Raw genomic sequence first — 12769 nt, 5'->3', positions numbered from 1 at the left:
CCATTTTGTTTGTCTTAGAACCAACTAAGTATCCTATAGTTTAGCTAATATTATTTTATTACCTAGTATATAGTATAAAATAATTCAAAATTGTATATTTTCACTAATTTTTGTAAATAAATTTTTTTATAAGAAATTTATAAATATTTAAATTCTTTTAAAATTTAATATATATAAATAAATAAAAAAGCAATTCCACATGCATAGGATTATTTAACCCATACTTCTGGGATTATTTTGAACGATTTGACTAGTTTATCCGGTCATCCTACATGTCCAAATACTAGAATGTAGGACTGAGCATGGGTCGATTTGGGCAGTTTTTTCATATTATTAAATCCAGAATTTGGTTTTCGGTCCGGATTTGTGCAATCCAAAAACCAACCGACCAAACTAGTGAAAGAAAAATACTGACTGTTTTTTACCACTATTTGGTCGATTAAACCAATCAAACTTTTTTTTTTTTAAAAATTTTAGTTTAAAAAAGTAAAAATTTTGGATTGTTGGAATCCATTTTTGTGCGTTCTTAAAACATAAATATATAGAACATAATTACATTCACAAATTTGAAAGTTGAAAACATAATTAAAAGTCCATAAGAGCATAACACAACCTCAAATCAGAGCACATCATCAAAAGTCTAATACTCCAATGTCTATTTGTCCAATCCAAGACACAACACAATTAAAATTTAAAACCAAAAGCCTACAACCACAAATCTCAACACATGGTTAAAGTTTAAACTTAAAGTCCATAGTCCATTACAACACAAATTAAATCTAAGTCTATTCGACTACAACAACACAAATCAAGTTCAAAAGAATAGATAGAAAAGAAAGTCCAATCCAAAATCCATCATTCATTTCATGGCCTGCATCAAGCAACCATGACCACCTGCTCCTAAGACAAACGAACGAATAAAATTATAATGTATGACGCATGCTACATGATACTTTTAAGAGAAATAAAGCTACTAAACTACAATCTTAGAATTCAACTAGTTACCTTGAGATTTCAATTGTTCTTATCGGTCCCACTCCCGCTCCTAGACCCACTACAAGGATTCTCAGGTACATAGGTAATACACGAGCCATCACCTGACAAATCTTCAATTAATACAAATAAGTTATAATATATTTCAATTAGAATAAGCTACTAAGTAAGCAAATACCTGGAAAAACTTGTTCACATGCCTCTAAACCATCAATCTCATCCATGTATTGTCGAAGCACAACATGCTCTTCAAACTCACAAGTATACCAATTTTTAGAACAAATCAAAGCCTCCACATCATTTTTTCAGCCTCACTTGAAGTGTACACAAATTTGAAACCATGATTCACAACCTCTAATTTATACCTTGGATCAAGATATTGGCAATAAATGTAAACATATTCAGCTTCTCAATCCTTCCCCAGTACTTGTCATACTTTCGTTTCATACTAACTGCCATAGCCCCTAACAAAGTATCAGGATTAGAAGCCATAGTAGTTATATCAGCTTGAACCTTCAAAATATCTGGAAGGAATAGATTGGATGTGACATATAATGACCCACTAAATCGATTAGTAAGATCATAGAATCTCCTCAAAAAGTCAACAAATACAACTGCTTTTTTCCCAGTCTAGGTAGTTTGGTGGGCCATCCATTCTTTCTTCATCAAAGTACTTTGTGTAGTTCGCATCTGCTTCCAATTCTCAAAAGCCTTCTTGAATTTTATAGCAGATTCTAACATCAAGTATGTGGAGTTCCACCTAGTAACCACATCCAAGCATAACAAGGCTTTTGATTCAATGTTTTCATCCTTGAAACTTTCTTTAAATATTTTCAGTCTAGCTGGAGATGACCGCACATATCTCACTGCATTTCGAATGCTTGAAATTGCATCATTCAACTCTTTCAATTGTATTGACTTTGTCCAACAAGTACCCCTTCAATTTTCTAAGAGCAACGTCATTTGAGGAGGCATTGTCAACCGTCACTACAAAAACTGAGGAGATACCCCACTCATTAAGACAATTTATCAACTCTTTCCCCACCAAGTCCCCTTTATGGCTAGGAACTTGGATAAAGTTGATAATTCTCTTCTGCATTTTCCAATCATCATCAACCCAATGTGAAGTCAAACACAAATAACTAATATTCTGGATTGATGTCCAACAATCGGTGGTCAACGACACTCTGTGGTTCACCAAAATTGACTTCAGCTCTTTCTTCTGATCTAGAAACGCATTATAAATATCTCTCGCAACAATAAATCTTGATGGGAACTGAAAGGTGGGAAAGAAATGTTTAATGAGATTTTGAAATCCTTTTCTGTGCACATGCCTAAATGATAACTCATCCATAATGATATATTCAGCGATCACTTTCCTAACAACATTTTGATTAAACCTTAGTGGCAGCCCACTTGAAGCGACTTCTTCTTCATTGCAGGTTGTTGTCTTTTTAGTAAATCTATCCATAATTGATTGTTGCTTCTTACTTTGATCAACCAAGTCACTGAAAGGACACTTCTTACATTTTCTCTCCACATGTGCCCATAGTGTGCTAGTCCCATTCAACTTTGTATCAGCCGTATAATCGGTGCCACAATAATTGCAAGCAACCCTTGGCTTCTTAGGATCACAATCAGGCAACACAGTGTAATGATCCCACACGCTCGATGTTTTCTTTCCAACCCTTTGCTTTTTTTCTGGTCGTTCAACCTCTTTCCCCTTTTCTTTTTCATTATCCTCTTTCTCGGTCTCTTTGTCTTTTTCCTTATCTTGATGTTGTCGATCATTCATCTTCTTTCGTCCGTTCTCTTTTTTCCTTTCCTTCGCTTGTTCTTCTCCATCAGAACTTGGCAAATTAGTTTCAGCATATTCCAACCACTGCCCCATCAGCTCTTCTAAATTTTCCTCGTTATCCATATTAATGATCTGTTTACATATTTACATATTTATAAACACAATTTCAGCAACAAATATAAGACAAAATATGAATTTAGCAAATATATGCAAGTCAACTAATTTTTTGGACAAAATATGTCTCATGTACTCTTAAAAGAAATGAAATGATTGGGAGAGATTTATCTTGTTAAATTACATCTTCATGACATATTTATCCTTTAGTTCACTTTTGAACAAAAACATAAATGTTGCCAATAACCTCTTATATTTATTGGCTGTTTTTGGAAAGCTTACTACTTTTGTTTGTATCAATACAAAAATTTATTTATTTTTGTGTTTGGATAGCTATAAATAAATATTTTTTTTAAATGAAAAGTTATTTTTAAAATATTTGGATAATTAATAAAAATATTTTAAAAATAAAATAAGAATTATGAAAATTATTCTAATTTAGAAAATAATTTATACTTTTTTAGAAAAAAAAATTAAGAGAAAAGATCTTTATAATTAAAAAGTTTTTTTATTTTTTTTACCAAAATACTTTCAAAAATATAATTTCTTTTAAATTTTAAAAGTTGAAAAAAACTTACCCAAATTTTATTAAAATGCTCTATTTCTTCTCCTATTTATATAAATATTAAATTTATGATTTTTGTTAATCATTTACGTTTAATCAATAGGCTGATTGTATTTCTAAAATTGATCTTACAAGTGTGGAATTGGAAAGTATATATTGGTTTTCATTTTATTTCAAAGATGAAAGAAACTATTATTTTTATTTTGTTCAACCATAATTGTTCCTAAAAAATCAACACGCACAACTACCATCAAGAGAGAAGAATATGGGATGGGAGATCTAATTAAATAATTAGTTCCATAAAGTGCATATTAAAGTCAAACTACCATTGCATTACATGATCACTTTAATAATGACAAAATTCTAGCAACAGAACATTAATCAGCATGTGTGAAAGTAAGATGAAAGAAAGTGAAATTACATATTGTATTCTAGCATATGAAAAATAAGCCAACTATGTTTGTATTTCACTCAAGAGAATATGATAGTCACTCCATTTTCTTTCAAAAAGTCAGCACTTACAAAAGGACTAGAATAATAACAATAATAAAAAATTATATTAATAATATTATTAATGTTTATTTTTCAGTACTTGATTTTCATAATTGTATAATGTAAACATATCATAGTGTACCTAGAATAATCCCCTGAGCTCCTCTGTAATATGAACTTGTTAATGTTCTTAACCTCTCCTGTCCAGCTACAATATACAATATCTTTACTCATTATGGCAAACACATCTCTATGAAAATCCCATTTTAATATACAATTCAAGAAGGAAAACACATAATAAAATCACAATAAGGATTAGATGTTTGCATAGCTATTACCTATGTCATGATGACCACTTGGTGTTATGGTGCAAGTTCAGCACTGAGGTTTATGATGTAACAGTATAAAAAAAGTTTCTTATATTTATTAAGAAGATTATAAAAAAGCAAGTCATCTATTACACCATTCCCTCCATAACTCCATATCAATCTATCTTTAAGATTATGAATTGACCAAGGTATATATTCACTTTTCTTCTGATGTTAGCATACTATATTTTTAATTTCTTATATGAGAACCTCGTTTTTCATTTTCTTTTTGAAAAAAAAAACCTTTTAAAATCTTAATATTCAAATTAACACTTGGTATAATTCAAAACGCCAATGCTCTAAATTTTACCTTATAATAGGAAGTATTTTTTTAAAATATATATAAACTAAATATTATATCTATTTATGTGAAAACACATATTTTTTCTATAGAGGAAGCTTTTATGCATACATTACATATACAAAGAGAGAAACATATGTAAGTAAACACATAGCAAATTATATTACTAGTGTCCCAAATTGTCAGTTTCAACATCTTCCCATCTACTGTGATGTGAGCAACTTGATCTTAAAATCAACTCCTACAAATAGAAAAATACCAACAAAAGAAAGTTTAAAAAACAAAAATCAGATCAGATCAAATCAAGTAGTTCAACGATGGAGTGGAGTATCTCGATTGTTTAAGCTTGGAAACAAATTAGTGTGGCGGAGCTCCGTGTCCGTGAAGCAGTTGCTAGAGTGGGAAGGGTCAGTTGAGCCGTGTCCGTGAAGTAGTCGTGTGCGTGGGTCTCGGTCGTGCGGCTGGGCCGTGCTGCTGCCGCCGAGTCACCGAGTGAGTCTAGTCGATCTGTTTGTTTGGGCTAGGAGGAGAGTGAAACAGAACAGAGAGGAAGAAGGAGGAGATGAGATGACATGAGAGGCTGAGTGATGAGAGAAGTGAGTATACGATAGAGAGAGAGAGAAAGAGATTCATTCGGTGTCGTGCCCTAAGTTTTTCTTTTTTAATTTTCAGATTTTTTTATTTAATAATTTTAATAATTAATAATTAATAATTATATAATATTATATTATTATATTTTTACTGTTCGGTCGGTTTTGGTTTCGCCGGTTGGTTCACACAAAATTTTCAAACCGATCGAACAGTGGCAGTTTGTACCGTTAATAGTTTTTTCGGTGTTCGATTTCATTAGTTTTTATTTTTTCGGTGTTTGGTACACAATTTTTTCGGTTTTTCAGATTTGATGCTCAGCCCTACTAGAATGTACAATTGTTCAGTCTAGTCTAATCTTGTGATTAGTGATTGTTAGCTTTATTGATGTTGTTGGTAGTAGGTGTGAATGTAGTATTGTAAAGGAGTTGGTGCGCGGTGGTGACATAATAAACATGTTATGTTATGTTATGCGTGGGGTCTCATAAGTCAGATTAGCCCCATGCATGTCTACACCATATATTATTCAATCATGCCTAAATTTAGCATTGTTAACTGCCTACCTCTACAATATATCAATCAAAGATTTAGTTAATCTAAAGGTAAAAGTTACCAACTTCTAAACTCAACAAATTAAATCAGCGACTTAAATTTGATAAGTAGGATAAGAAATATTATCGATTATAGTTGAATGTAGGGACAATTAACTATTTTGATTTTTTTGTGGTTTTCATCATCCCTTCAATATTACATGTAATTCTATCAGATTCTTTATATTTATATTTTGCTTCCTAACTTGATGAGGAAGAAACTTGGCAAAGAATCTACCAATTGATATATTTATTTAGTTATATATATTTTTCAATGTGTTAGTCATATATTTTGAGATACTAGGTAGAAGCAGCGAGTAAAATGTACATTTGCTTAGTTTTAAAGTTATAAGTATTGTTTATAATTTTAATAAAAACTGATTCAGTGTTTTTTTTTAAATATATATATGTAATAGAATGAATTATAATTCTATAGTATATATAAATATTTATATCAATAAATCTCTAGATATATAACATCTAAATACAACGTTGATATATATATATATATTCACATAGCTATCTCACATATATATATATAATACAATAATATTTAAAAAAAAATTAATAATAGAAAATATCATAGTGTAGATAGTGTTATACATGCACAAACTATTTTAGTTTCTAATGTATCTTACAATGTCACTTGGTGAATTTGATGAAGAAAAAGAGTTCCAATCACTTGATAAAAGACAAACTATCACATAAATTTATAAGATAAAAAAATGATTTGTATGTCTTTATTATTTTTAAATAAATATGATTTAATTATTTAAATTATCATAAAATATTTTTAAAATATTATATTTTAATCTGTTTATTTATTTATTTTTATTTTTTAAAATTTATGTTTGTTCTAGTATTTGAATTTGGCAGTGACAAGAAAATATTATATATTATATGTTTAATATAATATTAAGTTTAAGTTTAATTAAATTTTATTTAAGTTATTAAATATATGGTTTTATTATTTTTAAATAAATATCATTGTAAAATATTATATTTTAATTTGTTTAATTATTTATTTATTTATTTAATTTTATTAAAGTTTATGTTATGTTTATAACTTTAAAACTATAAGAATATTCTGTTAAATATAATAATATTCAGTTAAAGTTAACGGAAAAAAAACCGTTATAACAAAAAAAAAAAAAATATTATAGCTAGTTTTCTGAGTAAAATGAATTTAGCTTTTTTATTTACTGAGTAAATTTTATAATGATAATATACAACTAAAAAAATTCATTATCCCATAATATAAGATCATTAATTAGCGTTTGTTTTTATTTGATTTTAAATTGACTATATTATTTGAATAGATTTACTTAAACTACGAAATTTCTCTTGGACTGTTATTAGTATATCTAGTTTTTTTTTTTATTAAATTGCTAGGTCTTCCATGCCAACAATAATGCCATCTCATAATTAATATAACACATAAAATAGTTGCATGCGTGTATCCTCTATAATTCAAAGGTGATTTATTAATTACTGCCAAAAAGAAGGTGATTTATTAATTAACATTTAAAAGGTTTATCCCAATAATAGTTTATATTAAATTTTAATAATGAAATAAGATTATTAAAAAAATGTCTAACTATTCCAAATTAACCTACCCGCATTATAATTTATTTTTTACTTCTCACCCTCAATCTCAGCGCTTTGTCTCTCCTGATCATCTCTTTCATGTACAAAGAAACATATTTTTCTAAATTATAAGAAATAAATAAGAGAAAATTGATGAAAATAGTTTCTTTTTTTAAATAGTTTTGCACTCTGGCCTACTTTTGATATTTTTTTGCAAAATGACATCTGTCTAAAATTCGATCAGTTGTTTAAATTTTTCGACCAACTGTCTAAAATTTTCGACCACCTGTCTAAATTATAAAAGGCAATTTTGTAAAGAATTATTAAAACTAGACTAGAGTGCAAAATGACTTTAAAAAATAGGTCATTTTACCAAGAAGCCCAATAAATAAAGAATAATGGTTTCAGGTACGTGACGAACAAAAATCTGCTGTCCTATTTTTTCTGTCTCATTCATGTCCCAGCCAATTAAATATTAACATATCATGACACATCAACTAACAGATATGTAAGACTAAAAACGTTCTTAAATTTTTTGTTAATACTTAGCATTTATTATTTCATTTTTATTTATCTTTTTAATAAAATATAAATAAAGTCTGGTCTACAACGAATACATAGCAGCAGAAAATATCCTTTCATCTTCTTCTTCTAATTTTCATCTTCTTATTTTGTTTTTTTATGAAATAAGAAAGACTGTTCTTGGAATGAATATATTGTAGAATATATTTATGAAAAAATGGGACAGCAGATTTTTGTTCGTACGTGAGTGAGTAGCCTTAATTTTTATAAATAATTATTATCATTAATGATATTGAAGTTCGAATTTCAATAAAGTTAGGCGTGACTAGCCAATAGGTGAATTGTGAGCCTATTATGCAAGCCAGAAAACTGGTTAGTAGTAACGAGTGACTAGTGATACACTAATTTATATATTGTATATATATATATATTGCATGTACTTCTCGTCTGTACAAATAAACTGGGGTTTGAAGACATTAGGAGACAATCTGACTTACTTTTATAGATCTAGTTGATTTAAAAAAAAAATGGGTTTAGGAGATGAAGAAGCTAAACAATTCCTAGTGACAATAAAGAAGGAAGAGGTGGTGGCACCACTACGTTCTACGCCACTAGCCCAAGAGCATTGGTTGCCAATGTCCAACCTCGACCTTCTATTCTCATCAAAAACCGATGTCGCAAGTATCTTATGCTACAAGAAGCCCAAATCAAGCCAACCAAACTTCAATGGCCATTCTTTGATTGTGAGTTTGAAAAAGAGCTTGGCTCAAGTCTTGGTGCCCTTCTTTCCATTAGCCGGCGAATTGGTCCACAACTCTCTGGGTGAGCCTGAGATTTGGTGTAACAATCGTGGTGTTGATTTTATTGAAGCTTATGCTGACGTTGAACTTGAAAAACTCAACTTGTATAACCTTGACGAAAGCTTTGTCATAGGCAAGTTGGTGCCAGAGAAGAAGCGTGGCATTCTTGCGGTTCAAGTATGTATTTTAGTCTTTAAAGTATATTTATATATGTGTGTGTATATTTATTAAATTATAGGTTTTTTTTTCATCCTCTTATAGTTGTAGGAATAAAACATTTAGTACAATAATTATAATTGTGAAATGGGTACATATATATATATATATATGTGACTTTTTCTTATTTGTTGTCATTACAGGCAACAGAACTCAAGTGTGGCAGTATGGTGGTGGTGTGCCTATTTGACCATCGTTGTCTTGACGGCTACTCAGGTAGCATGTTCATAACATCATGGGCTGAATTCACACGATCTAAACCTCTCATCTATAATCGCCCCTCACTCCGGCGATCTATACTAAACCCTCATCGCCTTGGTTGCATTGACACCACCGTCCAAGATATGTATGTTCACAAAGAAACTCCTGAAACCCCTTCACTTAGTATACTCAACAATGATCACCCTATCTTAAGTAGTCGCTTGTACTATATTAAAGCTGAACATATCAAGAATCTCCAAATCCAAGCTAGCTCAAACAACAACAACAACATAACTAAGTTTGAGTCTTTTAGTGCTTTCTTATGGAAGATGATTGCAAAATCTTCTTCTGCGTCTAATGTCAAAAAGTTATGTAGAATGGGATTCTTTGTTGACGGTCGGAAGTTGTTAGCTGGAGGTGAAGGAGAAGATAACATGATGAAGTTCTACATTGGCAATGTTTTATCAACTCCATTTTGGGGCAAGAAAATTTGTGATCTTAACAAAGAGCCACTAAATCAGGTGGCCCGAGAAGTCCACGAGTGTTTGGAAACAATTTTGACGAAGGAACATTTCTTGGGTATTCTAGACTGGGTAGAGGCACTCCGTCCAAAGCCAGGAATGTTTAGAATATCAAGCTTTGAAAGAGATGATGGACTAAATTTTATAATGTCATCTGGTCTACGACTTCTATATGGAGAGGGCGATTTTGGGTGGGGTAAACCTATTTTGTGGTCGGCTCATTTTCCAAGTGGATTTCAAGAGATAGCAAAAGGTGGCTACGTGATGCCGATGTTAAACCCAAATGGCAATGGCGATTGGGTGGTGTACATGCATCTACATATGTCGCAGTTGGAGTTTATAGAGAAAGAAGCTTCTAATATTCTTGTGCCCTTAACTTTTGATCACCTAGAAAAAATACATTATACAAATATAAATAGTAAAATATAAATGAAAAAGTTCTAAAAGTAATTTATATAAGTATAAAATATGTTTCAACCTAATAATTTTATCTCATGCACTTGCTGCATAGCCTTCAAGGATATCCATGCTTGTAAAAGAAGAAAAAAAAGAGATTTTATTTTTACTATCTTAAATATATAATTTATTTTTAATTACACTTATTTGATTTGTATTTGCCTTAAAGATACGCGTATTAGATTAATGAGAAGATTGTACCATAATTTTCCAATATTTCTTTAACTCTCTCAAATCATTTAGGGGTGTTTGGTTTGGGTTAGTAAAGTTGGGAACGGGAATCTAAAATCATTCTTATGTTTGGTTCAAATTTTAAAGGGTAAAGTGATTAATTTGTGTAGGTCTCACATCTATTTTAAAAGTAAAGTAAAATATTTTGTACATAAGAGTTTAATATTACCTCCAAAACAAACAACCCTTAAAGTTTTCCCTAAACTTCCCCTTTTGTTGGATGAGTGCTTCAAAATTTCATAGCGACTCTTTATGCCTTTCATTGTTGCATTACAAAACATTGGCACCTAGAACATCCCTACAAATATAGTTAATTCTCAACAATATTTAAAAATTCTAAAAGAAATAACACTTTTCCATAAACACCTAATAACAAAATTATAATTTTTGAAACAGTGGTTGTTGAGATTGAAGAAATAAAATATATATATAAATAAATAATATAAATAGAAAAAAAAATTATACATACCTACCACATAAATGAAGCCTTTGTCGTTTTAATTAACTTGTTTTTTTTTTAAGTTAAGAAAAGTATGAAAATGTTCAATGAAACGACATGCTTTATTATTATATATTGAAAATACAAACAGAATAGTGAATAGGATTAATAGAAAGTTAATCCTTTATTAACACTAAACTATATTGTTTAACACCCCTCAAATTGATCAGCCTTGGGAACACAGTCAATTTGCTGCACAAAGTGGAGAACCGAGTGGTGAGGATGTCCGCTACCTAATCTTCAGAGGAAGCAAATTGAACATTGATTTCTTTGCAATTGACCATGTCTCTAATAAAGAAAATCAATTTCAATGTATTTCATACTTGCATGAAAGATGGCATTCGCAGCAAGTTGAATGACACTCACATTGTCCCACCAAATGGTTGCAATGAAGACGAGAGGCAACCTGAGTTCATGAAAGAGTGGTTAGTACCATGCCAATTCTGTTGCAACATTAGCTAGTGCACGATATTCAAACTCTGTGCTGCGAGAGACAACCCTTTACTTGGAAGAAGACCACGAAACAAGGCAGTCACCAAGGAACACAATTGAAGGAAATACATATTATAGGATCTTTGTTCTTTTCATGTAATTTATATGTTATCAAACAAAAATGTAAATTCCTAGAACATGCTCCTATGAAATTGTTACAAAACAGAGTAAAGTAAAGAAACTTACATTACGCAACGGAACTAAAACAACTACATCCTTCTTTTGGGAAATATTTATACAAGATCTTATTTATTTTTATGTAAATCATATATTAAACAAATTAATATAAGAAAATCTAGAATATGTTTCTATAATTCAATTTAAACAAAGATAATGATAAGAACACTTACAATATGTGCAGCGGAATAAATAAGTTCTTCCTTCAGTTTCTCTAACTCTTGTATCCTTTTTGTCGCAGGGTATCACCAAGAAACTGAACCGATCTTCAAATTTCTTCACAGCCTTATTCCACAGTATTCTTACAATCACCTAGAGTAGAGTGGACAATTCTCAACACAGTATTTTTACAATCACCTAGACTAAAGTGGACAATTCTCTATACATGAGATAGATACAAAGAGAAGAAGAAGAAGAGAAGATAATTTAGAGGCTTAGAAAATGACTTTTGCTGTAGACAGAATCTAAAACCTAGAGCATCAAGAATAAATCTTCTGATCTTTTCAAAACAAGTGATTCAAAACTCTAATTTCAACTCTCACTTAGCATTCTTTTTATAGGCTCAATTAGGTCATTTATTTTAATTAAAAAATCAATAAAATAATAGATAATATCTGCCATTAGGTCGAATTCTCATGGGCTTTAAGCCCATAAAATTTTCCATTTAATTATAAGCTCATTTGACTTAAAATCAATGCGTGTATTATTTTCTATTGATTTAATTAATTAAATAATTATTTAAATCATTTATCAAATTAATTATTTATAATTTGAACATTGATTTAAACTTATTTACACCAATTTGTCTTAATTAATAAATCTGGCATAAAATATATTTTCTTCTCTAAATTTCATAACTCTCTGAAACTATGGTCAATTTTGATAATTCTAATTGATAATTAAATCAATTAATTGAGACTATCTAGATGATTTTATTCAAGGTGCAGTGAGGACCATGGGCCTATGAAATCAAGCTCCAATAAGTTATCATAAATTTAACAAATAAATTTACTAACTAATTAATTCCCCGTGACTCCACTAAATACTCAGAATTGCACTATTTAATTCATAGAATACTCTATAACAAATATAGATATGTTATTAATTATCCATTGTTACAACCATAATTGTCACTCAATCTTCTATAGACGGTCTACAATGAGATGAGACTAAAATACAATTTTACCCCTAATTGTATTTTATCCTTAAAACACTTAGTTCCTTGTAAATGATATTTAGTAAACTAATATTAATTACT

The 12769-nt window shown here is 29.9% G+C and overlaps 1 protein-coding gene across 1 annotated transcript; it reads left to right on the top strand.

Annotated features, from left to right (window-relative positions):
- Positions 1-8361: 8361 nt before the first annotated feature.
- Positions 8362-10258, top strand: LOC133788994 (coniferyl alcohol acyltransferase-like). Its single transcript, XM_062226696.1, has 2 exons — positions 8362-8895; positions 9078-10258. Exons 1-2 carry the CDS (start codon positions 8446-8448, stop codon positions 10083-10085), a joined length of 1458 nt encoding a protein of 485 aa, XP_062082680.1. The 5' UTR covers positions 8362-8445; the 3' UTR covers positions 10086-10258.
- Positions 10259-12769: the final 2511 nt, after the last annotated feature.

The sequence above is a fragment of the Humulus lupulus genome, chromosome 7, assembly GCF_963169125.1.
Source record: "Humulus lupulus chromosome 7, drHumLupu1.1, whole genome shotgun sequence".
Taxonomy (NCBI): Eukaryota; Viridiplantae; Streptophyta; class Magnoliopsida; order Rosales; family Cannabaceae; genus Humulus; species Humulus lupulus.
This window is presented reverse-complemented; position numbering and strand designations above follow the sequence as displayed.

What these genes read in the sequence shown, in the direction of transcription:
- LOC133788994 (XM_062226696.1), top strand. Translation starts at nt 8,446, where the DNA reads ATGGGTTTAGGAGATGAAGAAGCTAAACAATTCCTAGTGACAATAAAG. An exon ending in GTGGCATTCTTGCGGTTCAA is followed by an intron (nt 8,896 to 9,077) that starts GTATGTATTTTA and finishes TTGTCATTACAG; the next exon opens with GCAACAGAACTCAAGTGTGG.